The 23,372-nt window shown below is 38.8% G+C and overlaps 1 protein-coding gene across 1 annotated transcript in view; it reads right to left on the bottom strand.

The window, feature by feature from the left end:
- Positions 1–23,372, bottom strand: part of KDM3A (lysine demethylase 3A) — a 56,462-nt gene that overhangs the window by 20,054 nt on the left and 13,036 nt on the right. Inside the window, exons 6-14 of the mRNA XM_036262274.1 lie at positions 23,133–23,257; positions 22,835–22,907; positions 22,637–22,725; positions 16,158–16,321; positions 13,885–14,402; positions 9,944–10,148; positions 3,402–3,616; positions 398–550; positions 174–269 (exon numbers count right to left, since the gene is read on the bottom strand). Coding sequence (XP_036118167.1) covers positions 174–269; positions 398–550; positions 3,402–3,616; positions 9,944–10,148; positions 13,885–14,402; positions 16,158–16,321; positions 22,637–22,725; positions 22,835–22,907; positions 23,133–23,257 — 1,638 coding nt within the window. The remainder of the gene's footprint in view (positions 1–173; positions 270–397; positions 551–3,401; positions 3,617–9,943; positions 10,149–13,884; positions 14,403–16,157; positions 16,322–22,636; positions 22,726–22,834; positions 22,908–23,132; positions 23,258–23,372) is intronic.

The following is a 23,372-nucleotide window of genomic DNA, read 5'->3' as shown; positions in this document are numbered from 1 at the left end:
TTAATCAAAAAGTATGGGGGCACTATTTTACACATTTCTGGACAATTTATGGTATATACTAAAATAAAGTTAGAGCATAGTTTATACTATACAAAGTAAAATTAAATCACCAGTCCCTTCCAGCTAACCAAAACAAGGTGGAAAAATAATAATAATCGCATCATGTGAATTACCTTTTCCAGGGATGATCTGTGTAGGCATTAGGTTCTCTGGTTCATGGATCTGACTCTTCACACACCTTATCCAAGAGAAAGTCTTGTAGGCAGCACCTGCAAGTAACTGATTTGGAATAACTTTGTTCTTCATGGACTCTAGCCCCAAATACCACAGGAACCCATCACCACAGGCAATAAAAGCCTTAGTTTAAGTGTTTAAGGGGAATCAAGTCAGTTCTCACCCTGCTGGCAATTTTTCCTCTTCATCCGGTAGCAATCTACACACACACCAAACCCACACCGAGGACACACCCAGTGCAGGTTGAAGATGGTCGTGTCACATACATCACACATTTCTCGGACACCTTTTACAGCTCGCTTCCAAGCCACCTGTCCTACAAAAATTAACAAGTCACTTAGCCTTGGGAGGAGGCGACTTCTGCAAGAACACGTGTGTGTGTGTGTGTGTGGGGGGGCTGATGTCACTCCTCCCTCTGACCGGAGTTCCAATGAACTCTGTTCAGCATCCAGAGCCCATCACAGTCCACCCACCCTTAGACTTCTTCACACCGAACAGTTGGGTGCAGTTTTACCCTCTCCAGGAGATGCTTTGGCTCTGCTCCCCGCCTCTCCCACCCTCCAAGGACCCTGCACACCACTGTGCAAGGTTGGTAAGTACTGCTGAATACATCAGTGAAGCAGCAGCAGGGGTTACGCGGGAGTTCAGACACAGGTATCACACAGCAGTGGTTCTTCACCTGTGGGGCCAGGGGCCCCTTTGAGAATCTGAAGGCAGCATGGACCATGCTTTCTCCAAAGGAAAAAAAAAAAATGACTCAGATACACAAGCTAACATTCAGTGTAGATTCAGGTTATTCACAGATGCCCTGAATCCACTCAGACTGCCCATTAAAAACCTCAGGGCTTTTATAGAAATGGGAGGGAGCTGCACATTAACTTAGTGGGGGCACAATCGCCCATAGTTGGTTCTTCCATGGGACAGTGAGAAACTCAATTTTGTTAGTGACAGGAGTGTTGTGGGTACCCAGGACTGACTCATACTAACCAAATATCAAACCAATTAAGGCATAATCCAGAATTCTATAAAGCAGCATTTTCCATTTCAGTTATCAAGCCCTGATAATTTGGGGGGAGGGGACTTCCAGAACTGGGCAGGACATATAACACCCTACCCTACCCCCAACCCAGACCTGTGTCGAATTGCCAGATCACGTGACCAAATCAGGTACCAGAAAGCTTCAAGGAGTCTGAGCAGAAGGAGGACATTTTCCGAGTACAGGAAAGCCCAATGTCTGCTGATGAGAACACTCCTTTCTGTGTCTCTCTCCTGAACAAGACTGATCAACACTGCCACGTTTTTGTTCTATGAACATTTTCCCCAATCCAGTTTGTGGTTAATTCATTCATTCTTCAGACTGACCACAATACAAATGACCAACTTAATTTTGCATTCAATTAATCCAATTGCAGAGTGAACTTCTGTCCTTTCGATATAATGTAATAGGTCATTGCATAATACACAGAGCTTTAAGCATTTTGCAAGTGAGATTTTATGAAATTCACTTGGTCACTTGGATTAGACTGTTTTCATAGAAAATTCTTAGATCTCTGAGTCACCATTTAATAAATTTTTGTCACTGAAAAGACTAAGTGAAAGTATAAAGGTTGAGATCTGCTTCATTATCTCAGAATGAGGAATCCCTCTAGGAACACCTTGTGACATCTTTCAATATCAAAGTCAGTTCCTCTCTCCAACTGATGAGCTAGTTAGAGGAAGTAAGAAGGAAAGAGTAATCAAACAGGCAAGGAGGAAAGGTTATTCACATATAAGTCTTCAAGGACAAAGTTTCTTAATTATGCCTATTTCTATATGGGAAAAATGCATTTTTCACATGACTCACCAACAGTAAAGAGAAAAACATCAGTTGCTTAAAACAGCCTTGCTGATTCAGAAATGAAACTACTAATATATTCCAATCATTTATATGTGTTCTAGACGAGTTAAACATTTTTCTTGAAATCTACAACTTTTACTTAAGTGCACATAATAAAGAAACCGTATCTTTACTGAAAAGAGAAAACCAGTGTCACTTGCCCTAAACAGAAGATTGCAGGAAAAACAACATTAATAAGATTCTTGACTTTATTAGAGTCTCTGCTACCCTAACAGATGGAGTGACTCTGAAGCTGCTCTTCTCAGCACTTCAGCTGCCCCAGAGCTCACGATCCCACCTCCCCACCTGCTCTGAAATCCTGCTCCTGGGAATGCCCCAATTCCCACTCCTTGGACTCTAGGATGTAATAGTACCCTTATCTGACCAACAAATTAGTTTTGTTCTTAAGCTAGCTTCATGTAGTTTCTGTTACCTACAACCAAAATTCTTAAGACTGGTATGTGCAGATGCATGTATTGAAACATCATTTGCCTATGCTAAGTCCGAAAAGCTATCTACCAGAGGAATGGTAGGGCTTCAATTGTTAACTCTCAACCACTTGGGAAAGAAAAAAATGAGACACTTAAAAGACAGATGCTAAAAAAAAAGACAGATGCCCCTTGGTGCTCCTGGCTGGATATCTCACTTTACAGGAGACAAGGACAGAGGTGTGCTGTCCTCCAGACGTCATGTCCTGCGGTGTCATGAAGGAGCTCTGGTTCGACTGCATCACGCACCCTGCTAGAACCCCTGGGTTCACTGGGCTGCAGATCAGTGTGAGAGGAGGACACCTGCACTCACCCGGTGGGAACCTCCACCTGTTCCCATCAAACCTTGACTCCAACAGAACCCTTTTCACCGGAGGTTGTTCCATCTGCATTCCTGGGACCCAGCCCCCAGACAGGTCCAGGGTACAGCCTGTCCATTCTAGTTTTCTTTGAAATGTATTTCTAATTAAGAACCTTTGCCTTAAAATAAACCAACCTGAGGCCTCCTCCCCTTCTGGGGAGCCCACAATGCTGGTAAGGCTGTGCCAATTCCACTGCCACCTCACCTGTACCTTTCTTAACAAAAAGGACTTTTTATTCCTTTGGTAATAGCCCTGACAATCGACTGACACTGATGAAACCAACAGGTAGATTCTGTTACAAAAGGAAAAATGCAACCTCACTATACCAGTCATCTACACTTTGGGGTGAAAATGAAATCCATGCAATTAGAACTTTGGTGTCATACAGGAACAAAAATCATATTGGACTCAAAAATCCTACCCCCTAAGAGATGCTCTTACTGTGTGGCTCAATAGTTGACATAGCTTCCTTTTCAGAAATCACCATTTGACAGAAGTGGTCTCCAATGTTGGCCAGGATATACTTTGCAGTGTCCAAATCAGTTCCCACAATGTTTTTAGTTAATGGCAACCACAAACCAATTGCTTCACTGTCATACTTGTTTGGTGTTAAGAAGCCTTCTACCCGCAACACACCATGTTTGTTGAATTGTAACCTAGAGAAAGTAGAAAAAAAACAAGTACATTTCATGCTCAAAAAAATTAATTTACAACTTATAGCTACTATTTAAGTCAACAAATGCCTTCCCAATTTTCTATAATCTCCATGGTTAATGCAGGCAATTGTTATTGGGTAATGTCAGTAGAAAAATAAGAAAAAAAATTCCAAAAAGACATGGTGGGTAACACTTCCTGTAGTTGAGGGCAAGAACCACCACAAGTCACCACAGAAGTAAAATGATAAGAAGAAGGTGGTAAATAATCTGATAAGATCTGAATACATATGCTGCTTCAAGAATAATGCTCAGCAAGGGAAGGTTGACCCTGGACAGTCACTGAAGCCATGACCATGTATCTCCGTAAGGTATTTAGACACATATGAATGCTAGCTACAAATTAGGGTGCAAGCTTCTGGAATGACAGGCAGTGTTAACGTGGGCCTAAGAAAGTGGACTAAAAGGCAGAACACTTTCAGTTTTTTCTTTCAGTATTTTTGACACTTGAATGTTCTAAACTGTGTGTTAGTTTTTATTTAAAAAAATATTTTTCTTTATTGATTTTAGAGAGAGAGAGAGAAAGGGAAAGGGAGAGAGAAAGAGAGAAACATTGAGAAGGAACATCACTGGCCGCCTCCTGCATGCCCACACTGGGGATCCAGCCCACAACTTGGGCATGTGCCCTGACCAGGAATTGAACCAGTGACCTCTTGGTGCATGGGTCGATGCTCAACCACTGAGCCACACCGGCCGGGCTAGTTTTTATTTTAAATACATTATATGTCAGTCTAGTTGGAGACACACAGAAGTAAACAGAAAACACACAGTGAAGCAGGATATGATAGGTATAACAGTCATTAAGTTTTATAAGAACCAGAGGAGGAGGTGTTTATTATGAGGTTTGTGAGCTACTGTAAAGATAGAAATAACTGCCCTGGCCAGTTTGGCTCAGCAGTTAAGAGCACTGGCCTTCAGACCAAAGGGTTGAGGGTTCTATTCAAGTCAAGGGCACGTACATAGGTTGCAGGTTCAATCCCTGGCCCTGGTACAGGCTGTGCAGGAGGTAACCAATAGATGTGTTTCTCTCTCATCCAAGTTTCTATCTCTTTCTCTCTCTCCCTCTAAAATCAATAAAAACATATTTTAAAAAATTATTATATTCTTTTTATCCAAAGAAATGAGTTTGTTTTAGTTTCTCGTAGACTGGCTTCTACAATGCAACATTAAGCAAAGGCATTTTCTCCTTCAAAGAGATGAAAAATGGAAAACAGCTAAGTCATAAAACAAATAATTTTTAGACAGTTACAAATAGTGGCTTAAAAAAAAACACCTCTAATAATATTCAAAAGAAAGAAAAAATTACCCCTCCCTAAAATGCCTCTTCACCTTAAATCAAAACCAAACAATCCCTCATGCAGTCCAGGTACACCTTCCACAGCAGAGGAACCACATGACCTGAAATCAGGTCGACAACAGGAAAAGCAGTCTGCACACAGAGGTACTATTTTGTCCTTTCTTCAAAATGGATTAAGTACCCATAAATACATGTACATGTTAACACATTTACCTGTGTTAAAAAAAAAAAAAAATTATCCAGGGAGGAGATAGAGTAGAACTAACATTTACTGAGAACTCACTCTGGGCCAGGCATTATTCAAATACATACTGATATATATGTATGTTAACATGTTAGCAGTTATCACAGCTCTAAAGGCTACATAACACAATTTGACATGGTACTTTGGAAACTGATTCAGGAGTGGATGGGGCAAGCGACTCCCTAAAAAAGTCTAGTTCAGCAAGCCACAATCTAAAAGTTACCAGCACGAGAATAATTAATTATCCAAACTGCCTATGCATTTAATTCAGGTCATCAGCAACCTTTAATCTTGATAAAACTAAAGGGGAGAAGGAAATGGGAAAAATTAAAGTCAACACTTCAGTTTATGATTAGAACCAGTTAAACCTAAAAGTATCTAGATTTCTGAGGAAATGAATCACTTCTAAAGTTCATCTGTAGCCAGAACAAACTGCTTGTTTATATATCAAACCAAAAACCAAAATATGGCTGCCTTTCTTGACTCAGGATAAAAAATTTGGAGAAAATTTCTCTCTCTCCCTACCTCTCTCTCTAAAAAAATCAATAAAAACTAAAATATATATATGCATGCCCTGGCTGGTTTGGCTCAGCAGTTGGAGTGTTGGCCCTGAAACCAAGGAATCTCAGGTTCGATTCCAGTCAAGGGCATATATCTTGGTTGCACTTCAGTCCCCAGCCCTGGTTAGGGTCCTGCGGGAGGCGACCAATCGATGTTGCTCTCTCACATTGATGTTTCTCTATCTCGCTCCCTCCCCCTTTCCTCCTACTCTATCTGAAGATAAATGGAAAAATAGCCTCAGGTAAGAATTTAAAATAATAAATAAATAAAAATAACATTGCCCCCCTCTGTTTACCCAGGTCTTTCCTCCAACCCACCCCCAACCTTCCCCTAAAAAAAAAAAAATGCCTCGCCCTGGCAGGTTTGGCTCAGTGGTTGGAGCATCGGCTCATGGACCGAAGGGTCCTGGGTTCAATTGCTGGTCAAAGGCATATACCTGGGTTGTAGGTTTGATCCCTGGCACCAGTCAACCAGGTCATGTGAGAGGCAACCAATCGATGCGTCTCTTCTATCATCAATGTTTCTCTCTCCCCCTTCCTCCCTTCCATTCTACCGAAAAATCAATGGAAAAATATCTTTGGGTGAGGAGTAACAAAAAAAAAAAAAAGAAGAAAGAAAAAGAAGCCTTTTTTTGCCGGCATTGGTACACAGAGACAGGAATGCTCAAACCCTACCAGTGGGCATGGATACAGGGGCAGCCTTCCTGCAGGGCAATGTGGCAGAACACATGTATCAAAGCTGTAAAACATGCACACCTGGCCCAGTATTTCCACTTGCAATAATTCTTCTAAAGTAAATAATCAGAGATGTGAACAAGGAAATGATCACTTCTACATTATTTTTTGTGACAAAAAATACAAAATAATCTTAATATCTGGAAAGAAACTGGTTAAGTGGATTAGCAAACAATGTTATTATGGATTCTTACAGCGTTATTCAAAAGTATTTGCAGAAGATGACATGATATTATACATAGAAAACTCTAAAGACTCCATCAAAAATCTACTAGACTTAATAAATGAATTTGGCAAAGTAGCAGGATACAAAATTAACGTCAAGAAATCGACGGCATTCTTGTACACCAATGATGAACTCACAGAAAAAGAAACTGAAAAAACAATCCCATTTACCATCGTGCCAAAAAAATTACGATACCTAGGAATAAACTTAACCAAAGAAGCAAAGGACCTATTTGCAGAAAACTACAGGTCATTGAAAAAAGAAATAGAGGAAGATATAAAAAAGTGGAAGCACATACCCTGTTCATGGATTGGAAGAATTAACATCATTAAAATGTCCATACTACCCAAAGCAATCTATAGATTTAATGCAATCCCCATCAAAATACCAACGACATATTTCATAGAACTAGAACAAATACTTCAAAAGTTCATATGGAACCAAAAAAGACCCCAAATAGCCACAGCAATCTTGGAAAAAAAGAACAAAGTAGGTGGGATCACAATACCAGATATCAGGTTATACTACAAAGCGACTGTAACCAAAACAGCCTGGTACTGGCACAAGAACAGGCATATAGACCAGTGGAACAGAACTGAAAACCCAGAAATGGACCCAAGGCAATACGCTCAATTAATATTTGACAAAGGTGGCAAGAGTAAAGACAGCCTCTTTAATAAATGGTGTTGGGAAAATTGGACAGCTACATGCAAAAAAATGAAACTAGACCATCAACTTACACCATACACAAAAATAAACTCAAAATGGATAAAAGACTTAAATGTGACCCATGAATCCATAAAAATTCTAGAAGAAAATGTAGGCAACAAAATTTCGGACATCATACGGAGCAGAATTTTCACTGATATATCACCTAAGGCAACAGAAATAAAGGAGAAAATGAACACATGGGACTACATCAAACTCAAAAGCTTCTGCACAGCAAAAGAAACAATCATCAAAATGGAAAGGCAACCCACTGTATGGGAGAACATCATTGCCAGTGATGTATCAGATAAGGGGTTAATTTCCAATATATATAGAGTGCTCCTACAACTCAACAAAAGGAAGACAAAGAACCCAATTAAAAAAAGGGCAGAGGAGCTGAATAGACACCTCTCCAAACAGGACATACAAATGGCCAAAAGACATATGAAGAAATGCTCAACATCACTAATCATTAGAGAGATGCAAATTAAAACAACGAGGTATCACCTCACACCTGTCAGAATGGCCGCCATCAACAAATCATCAAACAACAAGAGTCGGCGAGAGTGTGGAGAAAAGGGGACTCTAGTGCACTGCTGGTGGGAATGCAGACTGGTGCAGCTGCTATGGAAAACAATATGGTGCTACCTCAAAAAATTAAAAATTGAACTTCCATTTGATCCAGTGATCCCACTGCTGGGAATATACCCTAAGAAGCCTGAAACACCAATCAGGAAGAATATATGTACCCCCATGTTCATAGCAGCACTATTTACAATAGCTAAGATCTGGAAACAGCCCAAGTGTCCACCAGTAGACGAATGGATCAAAAAGCTGTGGTACATATACACAATGGAGTACTATGCAGCGGTAAGAAAGAAAGATCTCTTATCCTTTGAGACGACATGGAGGGACCTGGAAAGTATTATCCTAAGTGAAAGAAGCCAAGCAGAGAAAGACAAATACCACATGATCTCACTTATATACGGAATATAATGAACATAACAGTCTGAGGAATACAGTAGACCCAGAAACATGGAAGTACGGTACAGACTGACATCCCTCAGAAGAGGGGGTGGGGAGGTGGGGGGTGGGAAGAGATAAACCACAGAACTTATATGCATGTATGCATGACCAATGGACATGGACAACTAAGCCGGGGATGGGGCGGGGGTGGGGTCGGGTGGAGTGTGCCAATGGGGTAAAAAGGTAAAATATCTGTAACAAAAAAATAAATAAAAAATTCATAAAAAAAAAAAAAGTATTTGCAGAAAAAAGTTAACATGATCAAGTGATTCCTACTATGAACTGAGAAAGTATTGAAAACAAGATTCAATACAGTATATACAAACATACCTTAGAGATATTGTGGGTTCCATTCCAGAACACCACAGTAAAGCAAATATTGCAATAAAGCAAGTCACACAAAATTTTTGTTTTCCAGTGCAAATAAAAGTTATATTTACATTATACTGTAATCTATTAAGTGTGCAATAGCGTTTTGTCTAAAATATATGCACCCCTATGTCCACAGCATCATTATTTATAATAGCTAAGATCTGAAAACAGCCCAAGTGCCCATCAGTAGATGAGTGGATAAAAAAAGCTGTGGTACATTTATACAATGGAGTACTATGTGGCTGTAAAAAAGGAGGAGCTCTTACCCTCTGAGACAGCATAGAGTGACCTAGAGAGTATTATGCTAATTTAAATAAGCCGGTCAGAGAAAGACAAGTATCACATGATCTCACTTACATGTGGAATTTAATGAACATAATAAACTGACAAAGAACACAGGTCCAGAGGCATGGATGCATGGAATAGACTGACAGATCTCATGAGAGAGGAGTGGGTGTGAGGGGAAGAGATTAACCAAATAATTTATATGCATAGCCCATGACACAGACAATAGTGTGGTGAAGGCCTGGGGTGGAATGGGGGATGAGTGGAAGGGGACAAAGGGAGAAAAATGGGGGACATCCATAATACTGTCAACAATAAAAAAAATATTTTATTTCTAAAAATACTATCATCTGACCTTGTTGAAAAATGGCCCCAATATACTTGTTAGATTTAGGGTTACCACAAACCTTCAATTTGTGTAATAAAAAAGCAGTATCTGCATACCACAATAAAGTGAATGGTATGACAGTACAACACACAAAGCAGGTATTCTTGAATATATTATATGACCAAATAAACATTAAAATGCACTGAAAAGTTAACAGTAGTTATTTGTAGTGGTTTCCCAGAATCTTTAGCATTTTTCTGTTTGTTACTTTTAGAAATAGAAAGTTTGTATTTTTAGGCTTCTTTGCTTTAAAAAAATTAAAAGGGAGAATGTGAAGGAAAGAATATGAAATAAGCTCTAGATTCCAAAAGCAGAGATTAAATATAGTATCTCTATTCTTTTTAGTTCTAGATTTACTATTGACAGAAGAGGAAGGGGAGGATATGCTATAGGGCCCAGATTATCTGAATTTATCCCCAAATGACTTACCTTCTAAAGTGAAAAAAGCGACAAAACACAGGTGAATCTTTCTGTTGTTCCTTATCCTTGCGGAGACTGTCCAAGCGACACTCCCGGCACTTGGGCAACTGTGCAACAATGTTCACGCAAGAGTCATCCTGTACAAAGGCCTCACCACTCTGCTGCAGCTTCTTGAGTTTGGCTGGGTCTGTCAAAACCGACTTCCGAGATGGGGCTAGAAACAAAAGATTAATGAAATGGGACTTCAAATTTTAATGAAAATCACATCAATGTGTTACTAAATTCTATTCAAAATGCCAGTTTTCCCAAAGAGAGAACTTCTCAATAATTGGTTCAATTGTCATTTGACAATTGGCTAAAAATGGCTTAACAAAGACAACTATCAGAACAATTAGAAAAGTTTTACTCTCTGTATAATTCTCATTTGGTGAACCCATTTGGCAACTTAAAACCCCAAATTCAACAACCAGACTCACAATTACAAATAGTGTAGACTTCTATTTACAAACCTAGGTAAGAGAAATATTTCAGGAAGATATTTCCAAATCAGATACTTAATTTAAACTCATTGCAACATTAGCAATGCACAGAGATAGGTTCACCTTAACACACACAACACTGTATGGAAGAGAAGTTTGAAGTGTGTTCTCTGCAAAAGCTATCCAGTCTAATGAAAACCAAATAGCTCTCCTGCACAGGCCTCTTGGTCTACAAAATAAGAACTATCTTCTAAATGCTTCCATGAGATGTCACTTGACCTTTACATGCCTTAAATTTCTTTCACAGGTATATTCCATTCAGGATTAAGAGCACTGACTAAAGACAGGATTATGATTCTAAGTAAATGTCTGTTTGAAGTTTTAACTTGTAATGGGCAGGAGAACTGAAAAGGAAATGTTAGCATGGTTTCTAAAGAAAAAGAGGGGAAAAAAAAGTAGAGATGTAACAGTAAATAGCAATCACTATGTCAGCCTAAATAACACAGAAAGGAATCTATTTATAAGTCAAGAGCCTTAAAGAACATTTCAGATAAAATTGACAGAAAAGGGAGGTTGGTTCTTAGGCAAACAAACAAGTGAAAAACAAAAACTTCTCTTAGGGAATCAGTCCAGAGAAGGGTGGGAGAAACAAGAAGTCTTGGAGGAAATTGAAAGATGATCTCAAACCAAAGAAGGCTTTAAATAAATAAGCATCTTTAATAATTACCCTAGGGGTGATCTAAACTTACCTCACTTTTAAAGCAGGATGAGAGCACACTGTAAAATGCTAAATGGATGCTTGATTCCTTAAACATTATTATTCAGTTACAGTGAATGAGAAGATAAAGCAAGAAAGAAGAGAAAATAAAAAGATCAGCATTTCAACAATGGAATGTTAGCCCTGGCCAAACAGTGGTTTGTCTGAGTGGTTTGTCTGAGTGGTTAGAGCATCGCCCCGCTGACTGACTGAGGGGTCAAGGGCTTAATTCCTGGTCATGGGCACGTACCTGGGTTGCAGGTTCAATTCCCGGCCCTGGTCCGGGTCATGCTGGAGGCAACCAATTGATGTGTCTTTCTCACATTGTTGTTATTCTCTCTATTCCTCCCCCCATTCCGCTCTATCTAAAAATCAATGGAAAAATATCCTCGGGTGAGAATTAGCAACAACAAAAAAGAATGGAATTTTAATTACTCAGGTATTGAAAAGGCATCATCCTTTGAGTTGAACTAGGTTTTTCGAAAACCATGGGCAAAGAGCCCAAAGGTTATCTTATCTGTTCTAGTTTCAAAGAGGAAATATCTAGAAATAAGCAACTTGAACTATCTAAATCTAGCTCTCTAGTGAGGAGAGCAATAGTTGATCCTATCAGTGATTCTCAATTCAAAGCAGAGCCAAGGAAAAAAAAAAGCAATGCCAGCTTCTGAGTAGCCACACATCTGACAGAAAAGGCAGCTGTTCACCCCAAGCTTGCTTTCGCTCCTACGCAGAGCAAAGGTGCAAGAGAGGAAGTTTCTAAATGCGTCTTTCCATACCCACAAACAATACAAATGAAAACAACACAGATGTTGGTAGGCTTCTGATCACACTCTCTCAGGCCTCAGTCAAACATCCCAGTAGATAGATGCACCAGGATGTGACTAGGTTACCCATTCTCTTAAGATCACTTTAGATGGGGCATAGTTGCACAAAATACTGAGTGAGACAAAGCTGGATTCCTAGTTCACTTATGTACCTATAATGTGCTTATCAATGCACAATTTTTACTGTTTGTTCACAATATTAAAATACTTTGCCTCAGTCTGGCTGGTGTGGCTCAGTGGTTGAGTGTTGACCTATGCAGAAAGAAGTTGCTGGTCTGATTCCCGGACAGGGCACATGCCCAAATTATCGGCATGATCCCCATTGTGGGGCATGTAGGAGGCAGCCAATCCATGTTCTCTCTCATTGATGTTTCTATCTCTCTCCCCCTCCCTCTCCTTTACTCTCTCTCTAAAATCAATAAAGAAAAATTATAAAAAACAAACAAAAAAATTTGGCCTCAAAAACTATCTGAATGTGAGAGCTGGTGACTCAAAAAACAAAAAAACAAAAAAAGAATAGAATAGGGATATGGTTATTTATGAACAGTAACTTTCTTTTGGGAGTTACACAACCCCTGAGAACAGTATACTCTTATGCAATTAATTTTATGCAAATTAACAGCTCTATCAACTTCCACCTCAAGAATGAAGCTGGATTAGAAGCACCACTGGGCAAAGAAAAGTTCTTTTTCTATTCCTCCAATTCTATATCAAAAAGACCCACCGTTCAATCCATCCATCTTGCCCACACTTGCTGTACAAGCTAGTGTGGATATATTCATTTCTTTCATATCCAAATGAATAGCGTTTTTTAAAAGTTAACAAATCCCACACTAATTTTCCCACACAGCTGACAATTGTCAAAGGTATTTTTAAATTGTAATAGCTTTGAACCTGACATACTGAAGCCATTTAGCTCTCCTAATTCTAGTAAGAGTCTGATAACTACCATCATTAAAATGTATTCTCAAACTTAATATAAGTAAATGAAATACAGTATGCCGCCTGGCCAGTGTAGCTCAATGCTCAGTGGTTGAGCATTGATCCATGCACCAGGTCACCGGTTCGATTCCCAGTCAGGGCACATGCCCAGGTTGTGGGACAAATCCCCAGTTCAGGAGGCGGGCAATCAATGTTCTTTCTCATCAATGTTTCTATATCTCTCTCCCTGTCTCTAAAATCAATAAAGAAAAAATTTTTTTTAAGAAATACAGCGTACCATTTTCTTTATAATAAGAGTATTCAGTTTTCATGTGTGGGTGCAGCAGGACATTGCTCTTAAGCAAACAGACTCTGCAGGGTGTTTCAGCCCTGTCCTTAAAAATATTTAACCAAACAGTCCTTTTTTAGAGGTGGTGATGTAATTCTCTATCTTTTAAAAAAATTTCAGATCTGAACTACCTATGTGAACATAAAGTATCAATCACTTCACTTCAACCTAGATGTCACAGAAAGATGCGTTAAACTGAAGATAAAGCCATTATCAGATTACTTTAGATTTTGTTCCAAACTATTTTCTTACAACCAAAAATTGGAAATCACCTAATTACTGATATAAAAGGAACTAGTTGTCATACATATAATGGAATCCTTATAGCCTTTAAAGTGTTGAAAGACACCTACACTAATCCACAGGGTAAAATTATTGGTATGAACCCATGTAATACATTTATCTTGTATTTCTATATACATGGAACCAGGTCCAGCAAAATATTAACAGTAATCATTTCTGAGATTTTAGAATTTCACTTTCTTCTTTGAACTTTTCTGATTTTATAAACCTTTTCTACAATTATTTTCATTTTTTTTTTCCTAAGGTCTGATTGAACTATATATGTACCCATACCATTCCCTTACTTTCTATCAATAAAGACATGGAGAAACACTCACCATTCTGGGTTTTATTGTTGCTTCTTGTACAGTAGCTCTCATTGTTTACTTCTACTGAAGATTCCTTTAAATTCTGTGACTGGCAACCTAAAGTTGACGGTTCTACCTTTTTCTCCACACAACTATTAGGGCTATCACCATTGACACCTGCATTCTCTTCTAACTTATTTGAAAGGAAATCAGATGTGGAAGGGGCATGTTCTAAGTGCTTCTGCAGTTCCGGAGTCCTGGCGATTTCCATCTCTGTCACAGAAGCAGTTTTTGTCGGTAAGCACGCCTTTGGAAGGCCAGTCGATGGTTGCAGAACAGAGTCTAGTCTGTGTTCTTGATCAGTGTTGGTCTTGAGCTGGGTACAGCTATCTTTCGGTTTGCTCAGGGTTTCCAAGTCTCCAGTTCCAACCAGAGAGGATTGTGAAGAGAGCAGCCCTACTGTGCAAACATCTGGTTTTGTTTTCAATGCTTCCGGCTTTGTATTTAGACAGGAAGAAAGTTCTTCTGGCAAACTCTGTTTAAGACACCTGAAAAGATAATATGGAAAACAAACATCTTAGGGCTCTTTTATCTCTCCCCTACCAAAAACAATGGTTTGGCCCTGGCCGGTTTGGCTCAGCGGTTAGAGCGTTGGCCTGCGGTCTAGAGAGACCCTGGTTCGGTTCCCGCTAAGGGCATGTACCTTGCGCCCCGGCCCTGACTGGGTGGCAACCAGTTGATGTCTCTCTCTCTCTTCCTTCTTCTCTCCCTCCAGCTCTATCTGAAGATGAATGCAAAAAGTGTCCTTGGGTGAGGATAAAACAAACAAACAAACAATTGTTTGGTTCTCTAAGGCAACCAAATGAAAGAGAAAGAAAACTACTTATATTAGAGAATTCAGGATAGGTTTCTGTGATCTAGAGTTAAAAGTAATCAATGGCTATGCAAAAATATTTTAAAGAAAAATACAACCTTAAATGCTATCTGCATGTTCTCATGAAACCTGAACTACTTCAAGTTAATTCTACTTCTTACAGTCTAGTGAACCTTAGTTTTCCCTCAAAACAAACCAGGTGTCATATGGAACCACAACCACTAGCAGCACAAAACCCCATCCTATGCACAACATTTAACCAGCCCCAACACTGGATAGTTTCATTGTTGTTTGATCTGTGATCAGGACCCAGAGTGAACAGAAGAGCTGACTGATTACATGCTTGTTCACAGAATAATTTGGCAATCCCCTAACCCCCATCTTAATAGGGGTACCTTTAAAGAATTTCTTCTCTGAAATTCACCCTAAAGTTCTTTCCCCAACAAAACACAAAGTCCTCTTTCCTGTTACATATTTTTTCCTGCCTCTAACAAAGGATTTCATCCAGAGGGGACTTTCTCATTTAAACGCTCGTACTGGACACCTTTGCTTGGATACAACCGAACTTCTTACTGTTCCCTCCTCCTACTCAGAAGACTGCTCCCCCTTCCATCTAACTGTTATGTGGTCAATTTCCAAGCTCTATCTCACAAAACCCACTTTCCTCTCAGTGAATTCATGTGCTCAAACACTCTCCCACCTTTTTGCAGTGGTCTTCTAAACTTACTTTTCTATACCAGTCTCTCTGATCCATACCTTAAGTCTTTATCAACTGCCTGTACTCCACCACCCTTCCTAAAAGAGATCCTTCCTTTAAAACTCTCCTGTTAACCTATTGCCACATCTCTTACCTATACCTGGGATCTGGACTGATAACAACCATTTGCTGTAACCATGTCTTCTTCTTCTCCACATTAACCCATTTTCCATTTACAACCAATCTGCTCCCTTTTCCTTGAAAGCAGACATCTAGTCTACAACTACCTGTACTATTTCAATTTACCATTCTCACTATATCAAGTCAAGAACGTTGCTCTTTCTTCATACCCCCTTAATTTCTTTTTTATTAATTAATTTATTTTTGTTACAGATGTTTCTCCTTTTCCTCCCACTGATTCTCCCCTCCCTCTTACCCCCTTAATTTCTGTAATGTTTTCTATGTTGTTCTGCATGCATACTACACTTTTCACTTCTGAAGGCATCTGACCAATTTGGAAACTCTAATGAAAAACCTCCCTGGATAATCTGAAATATAATGAATGGCAGGTCATTTCACCAAATTTTAGTTATGCTAATTATTTGTCTATGAAGCACTGAATGTAGAAAAGGCTTGCCACCTGAGCAATGTAAGCTCAGATAGGAAGAACTATGGCTAAAATAGTTTTCCTTCTTATGATTAAACATCTTTAATAAATAACAGATAACTCACTTTGGAGGAAGTTTTGCTCCAAGGTTAGGTGGAGAATTGGCAGCCTGGGGAGCACTCTGCTGTCTTGGGTCCTTACTAGATGGAGTTGCTGCAGTACAACCGGGTAGGATATCCTTAAAAACTGTTGTGCGAACAGACTGTACAGGACACATACTGGGAGAAGCCTAAAAGATATCAAACCAACAGATATTAAAAGGAAAAGTCCTTAGTTGGGGAAATACAAAGTGCTAGCAAAATTCAAATTTATTTGTTTGGTTTAGTACTAACCAAGCATAATACCTTCACCAAATAAAAGGAACAGGACAGGAGAACAAGTGATAAATCACAAATTAAGGACTTATATCTGAAGGCTGTTAATTAAATCACTCTGGCTTTTCACAAAACTTGAGTCTTCCTATAAAACATTACAGCAGATCTTTTTTCACAGACCTCTGAATCATTATGCCAGGAAAAGGCAGCCATGTGGCAATTACTTTCATAATGCACTGTACAGAAGTGAGCCTTTTTAACAGTCTTCAAATGGTGGCAGCTTTACATGCATTTAGTTTAACATTTGAGTGCCCACCACGCACTTACTGTGTAGACTGGCAGCAGACCAGACCACATAGGACTCTTGTAGGCAGTGGTGCCTACTGGATACCAATATAAGCCTTTACAATGCAGTAAAGGTTGAGGACACGTTTCTTGTTCTTATGTGGCTCATCAAGTCACAAAGGTCATCCCATGCTGCAAAAAATATCAAGTCAGGGCTGTGGGACAAAACTGGGACACCCATTCCCTTCCCTTTTCATGTAGTTTTTTATCTTTACAAAACTATAAGGAATGGACCCATTTCTTCCTAGTTTGTACTATTCACAAAAATAAACTTCCCACATGGGAAGAGAAGGAAGAGATTTAACTCAACTCCAGACAACTTAATAGTCTATGGCTAAACCAGATGAAACCCATTCATCATCTTCACCAGCCTCAAATCATATGCCTTTCTCAATCCTCTCTCTTTCCACCAGTGTTTACATTTACCTTACCACCAAAACTTGAAGAATCTTCAAAGTTTCTTCATCTTCTAGACATTAACTTCTAAAATTTGATGTAGAACAACTTTCCTTAGTAAGTTTTTAAAAGCTTACAATCCTGAATGTATTTATATGTAGTCTACTTATGAACATTTTTCTCAGACTCTGGAGACTTAAAAAGACTGTCTACTGCCCGGCTGGTGTGGCTCAGTGGAATGAGCAACGTCCCATGGGCTGAGAGGTCCTGGCTTGATTCCCGGTCAGGGCACATGCTCAAGCTGCAGGCTCAATCTCCAGTAGGGGGCATGCAAGAGGCAGCTGACTGATGTTCTCTCTCTCATATCTATGTTTCTATTTCTCTCCCTTCCTCTCACTCTAAAAAAATCAATGAAAACATTTTTTTTTTAAAAAAAAGGACTGTTTAGCCCTGGCCAGTTTGGCTCAGCGGTTAGAGCGTCAACCTGCGGTCCTGAGAGACCCGAGTTTAGTTCCCGCTAAGGGAGCATACCTCGGTTGCAGTTTGTCCCCGGCCCTGGTCGGTCGTGCGGGTGGCAGCCAATCGATGTGTTCCTTCTCTGTTCCTCTCTCTCCCTCCCACTCTACCTGAACAAAAAAATGGGAAAATGTCCTCGGGTGAGGATTAAAAAAAAAAAGGACTGTTTCGTATATGCTAAATAGGAATATCTAAAAAATAAGAATTTACATCAAAGTTTTGGAATAGCTTCAAACTATTTTAAAGTACTAAATTATCTGATTATATACAATACTATTTTAGTCAAGTCAATTTTGGTTAACTATTAGTGTAATGTTCCTCAGAAGGATTTTTTCGGGGAGGTTTTGACTATTGTAAGAATATCCTTGGGACAGTCAACTTTACCTCTTTGAGCCTCAGTTTCCTAATCTTTAAAATAAGGAAATTAGGTAAGTTTATTTCCAAAGTTCTTTTCAACTCTATTTTATAATTCTCCCATTAAAGATTAACCTCCCAAAGTTTAACTGCCAAGTCATTTCAAAATGCTTATTCAAGGCTCACTTTTACTAAACATCTTCCCTCCTATCATCGGGCCACCTTCCTTATTCTGAATTATGTTTGAGTTGATGCACTAATACCTTTTCTTAAATTACTCTCCTGAGAATAACGAATGTACTTAAGAAATTTAGATTACAAACCTAGGCATACATTTTTATTTTGTATAATATCCATTGAATTGCTCTAGTCAAAAATCCCTTCATCTCTCATTTTCCATATCCAATCAATGAACCAATAAACACTGCCTCTATTCTAAAATATTTGTGGAATCTTTCCATTCCTTTCCATACCACCACTACCACCATCTTTTCCCTAGACTATGTCTCCTAACTGGCCTGACTTCCCTCCATTTTTGCCTGAATCTTCTGCTCAAAATTTACTCTACTACAGAGCAATCTTTACAAAATATGCATCAATCAGATTATCGCCCTCCACTGCCTACAAGAATTCTATGTGGTCTGGTCTCCATCAACCGCCTCTACTCATCTCATTCCACTTGTTCACACTGCTCCAAGTACACCACCTTATCCCCTGGTTTTCAAATGTTCTTGCCTGTGCCTTTGTACTTGCGATTCCACCTGTCTGGATAGTTTTCATGTGGCTGGCTGGTTCCATCCCTTCCCCCTCACCTCTGACCAACTGTCACCTCCTCAGAATCTCTGATCACTCTTTCCAAAGCAGGGCCCCACAAGCCACCCCCTTACTTTGTAACTTACTGCCATGTTTGTGTCTCCTTGCATTATTACACTGTGAAAATACCTTTACTTAAATTACTTTTTTACTGTCAGTCTCCTTGCAATGTAATGTACACGCTTGTGGGCAGAAACCCTGCTTATACCCACTATTATACCTCATAAAGCCGGCCACACAGCAGATGCTCAATAAATAAGACTGGTGGAATGCATGAATGAAGGCAGGCTGTCAGCACCTAGTATTTTAAAATAGCTATAAATAATTCTTATGAGTTACCTCAAGAACCAGGCAGTAACACTCACCAATGTTTAGCACATAAGTGTTAAATAAATATTTGTTGCAAAGAGGGATGGAGGGAAGGAGGAATCTACTGCTTTTATGGTGATGACTCACCACACCAAGGAATAGATTTGGAGAGGAGTGGCAACCACAGCACAGTGGTAAAGAGCACTGTGTTTTGGCATTGGACCTCAGTTTGAATCCAGTCTCTGACACTTCCTGGCACATTATTTAACCTAAGTTTCAGTTCCCTCAGTTGGAAAATGAGAGCAATGAAGCATACTTTTATAGGGCTGTGCTTTACCACAGTGTCTGGCACATAGATTAGCTATCTAAAAGCAAAAAAATCATAAAAATTTTCTCAGTTCAGTCACCATGGGTTAGAGTTTGCATAACTTAGGATGTTTTTCCTTTAAGAAACTGAAGCATGTACTACAACTTTCCTAAGGGTTAGTTCAACAGGGATAGGGCTTCAATTCCAAAGCCCATCTTCACATGCACACTGCTACACTGGCCTCTGACTTGACAAGGGTCAAAGTTTCTTCTTACCTGAAGAGTTTTCCCTGAAGGTCTTCTATACCAGTCATGGCAATAGTTCCTCCCTGCCAGCAGATGGAGATAATATAATTGAGTGTATGATGGTATTCTAAAAAGAACACTGCTGGCTCACATTCCTTAGCAGACTCTCCCAATTAACCAAGCAACAACCTAACTCTGAGGAACAGTGTGCTAGGCAGAGAAGACCTTCAAGGAGCCAGATGTTACTGGCAAATGAGTATATCTTATCCAGAAATATTCATCAAAGCAATCAAGAGTCTCCTCTATCCACAAAATCCTGTCATCCAAAGACTACCTTAAAAGTAACCTCTATGCCAACCCACACATCTGGGAGGTACAAACACAGTGAGATGTCTGCCACGTGTGTTACTGTACTCATGTTTCATTCACACATCTAAATGAACTCTTTCCCCACTTCTAGTACTATCTCTCAGCTTTCTTAAAATCTCGACCAGGCCAGGTTTCCAAAACTTGTTTGATTACAAGAATCACCCAGGATAAAAAAGAATATTTACTGATATTCACAATATACTGTAAAAGTATCAAAGAGACTTAAAAAAAAGTGTGATTTTTTTGTTTTGTTTTGGGGGGGGGGGCATGAATATAAAGAAAAAAAATAAAGACAGGTATCCCAAAATGTAAATAATGAGAGTCTCTGTGATTACAAGTGATGTTTCGTTTCTTTACTATGCTTTTCTAGGTTAACCAAAACATTTTTAATGAGAATAACTTTTTAAATGTGACAATCTTTATTGTAATAATTAAGTGCAGTATAAAAGAGAATAACAGCTTTAATTTAAAAGTTTTCTGAAAATGTCAATACCCAAGTAAAAATCTACCTTTTCCACACTTCCTTTAGAATGAGAAGGGCTTAACAGCTGAAACAGATGTTTTTAAAACATCAAATTTAGTTTCTTATTTTAGATGCAGAAGTTAAAGCTCAAATAGGTTAAGGGACAACTTAGTTCAGCCAAAGTTCAGGCTCTAAAAAAAAACCTAAACACATAAACGCTGCTATGGTGCCCAACAGTTAGTTTAGTAGCACACAAACCTACTGAGCTGAAAACTATGCCAAGAGTGATAAAAAAGACATGCTCCCTGTCCTTAAGAATGTGAATCAGGCAGAGAGGACTGCTTATCATGCATATATTACCACACTTCACAAGTACTTCCTCGAAGGTTATAGACTGACTAGCTCAATCACCTATTCTATCACTGAGGAATCTGACACTTAGAAGAACTGGTACCTCCCCCAAAGGAGGTCCCCACTGACCCCAGTTCTGCCTGTATCCCAGGTTGACTCCTTCAGGATCCATCAGGATGCTATTTCCTATTCCTTAGCCCCCCCCCCCCCAAAACATATGGCTCTCCTTTTCATCATGCCAACGATTTATACTGATGCATTCTCTATGACAGGCAATGCTCAAATCAACTTCTTTAAACTGGCCTGCATTAGCTCTATCCAAGGTCACTAACAACTTATCCAGTGTCAAAACCTGAAGAAAAAAGAGACACCCTGTTTCTCTTTCTGCTTCTAATACTGTGGATTACTTGACAACATCCTTTAGGAGCTTAATTCTAAGATGCAATAATCACTTGCTTGACATCCTTACTATAGTAAGTAGTTCCCTTTATCCACTGTTTCACTTTCCATGGTTTATTTCAGTTACCCATGGTCAACCACAGTCCAAAAATAGTAAATGAAAAATTCCAGAAATAATTCATAAATTTAAATTGTGCACTGTTCTGAGAAGTGTAATGAAGTCTTGCTCTATCCCGCTTAGGATGTGAAGCATCCCTTTGTCCAGTGTATCTACGCTATACAGGCTACCCAAATGCTAGTCTCTTAGGAGCGAGGTAGGTTATCAGATCTATTGCTATACTGCAGTGTTTCTGTTCAAGTAACCCTATTTTACTTACTAATGGCCCCAACGTGCAAGAGTAGTGATGCTGGCAATTTAGTTATGCCAAAGAGAAACCGTAAACTTTATTATAAGTATGTCTGTAGAAGAAAAAATAATATATATATGGTTTAATACCATCTGTGGTTTCAGGCATCCACTGGGGGGTCTTAGAATGTATCCCCACCATGGATAGGGGCATGACTACTATACATTACATCACCCTTATAAACTTTAAGGCAAAATTAAAGGTTGTTGTACTAATTTCCATAATTACCCCTTCATTCTTTCCTGAACAATCTGATCAGACACACACACTTGGAAGGAAGATAGTGGTAGTTAGGTACCTTGATTTACAAAGTTGTTGGTCAAGTATCCAAGTTCCTGTTGCCTGTATAAAGGCTTAAGTTCAGGAAAGCCAATCATTCTCAGATGCACTGGTTCTTAAGTATTTGTGTAACAGGAATATGTTCTAATTATTTCAGAACAAAATTAAATCCAATACTTAAACTCACAGTGGCATTTATAGAAGCCTATACTTTACAGGGCAAGAATTAGTAATGACAAACCAACCATTTCCTTTAAAAAACAAGTATATTTGTTTACCTAATCATAAATAACCAATTAAACCTTGCTAATATTGAGGAGGTAGGAGTCCTATTTCAACAACAAATCTCAGAATTCTAAGTTTCTTGCCTTCTTTTCATTCTAGTTCTTGCAATTTGATACACACAATTCAATCTACCTTCAAAAACACCTACATATCGTGAATAATCATATCTATTGAGAATTTTCAGAAAACATAAAAAAAAAATATTTTTTACACACAAATAGTAAACCAGAAACTTTTATTATCTCTATCTGCTTGAGTGTAGAAATTATGGCCAAGATCTGGAACTAGCAAAGAACAGCAGACAAGACAGCTTTTAACTACTAAACAAATTGGCCACGCACTGTTAGAGTTAAGGAAAGCTTCAGGCAAGTGACAAAATAAATCCAAGTTACCTCAGAGCAAGATTTTGCTTGTTTGGAAATCAGGCTTCCATTATTCTCAGAAGACTTGCGTTTTACAGCTCCAGTTCTTGTAGAATTACCTAAAATATTTAAAAATAGTTAAGTTTGCTTCCCTGTTTCCCCTAACATAAGGAGAAAGGGGAAAGAAAGGAAGAAAAAGAAAGATTTTAATTAAACAATATATCTTACCACATGTCACAAAGTTATCATGTACAACTTCAACATGAATCAGTGAAGGATCGACAATTTTCAGTGCTGGAATCTTAAAAATAAATAATAAAACAAATATACTGGAAAATGAAAAAATGCTCTGAAAAATACCACAAATTAGCCCTATTAACATAATAGGGGCTTCCTACAAATAATTTATTTTAAGATAATTGTGATATTTCCCTTTCTAATCTAATATTTTAACATAATCAAGTTGTTTAGCTCCTATAAGATTATCTTCCCCTGTCATATTACATGCAGTTATCATCATCTTTACCTCCTCACAGGTGACCTGAAGAGTTTTTGATGTTGGGTTTCCATTCACAATGGTTGCAGAAAACCACTGAGTTGATGGGTCCAAGCTATAAATTTTTACTTCAGAACCAACTAAGTTTTTGTCACCTTAAAAGAAAGAAAATTTATTAGAGCAATTTGGATTATCTTTCAATAGCATCATCATCCGGGATAATCTTTTCCCAAGTCTTTTAAAAATGTAGTAGACAAAAGTAAATATTAA

Source organism: Molossus molossus, unplaced genomic scaffold, assembly GCF_014108415.1.
Source record: "Molossus molossus isolate mMolMol1 unplaced genomic scaffold, mMolMol1.p scaffold_m16_p_15, whole genome shotgun sequence".
Classification (NCBI taxonomy): Eukaryota; Metazoa; Chordata; class Mammalia; order Chiroptera; family Molossidae; genus Molossus; species Molossus molossus.
Note: the sequence above shows the minus strand (reverse complement) of the source record. Positions and strands in the feature narration are given on the sequence as shown.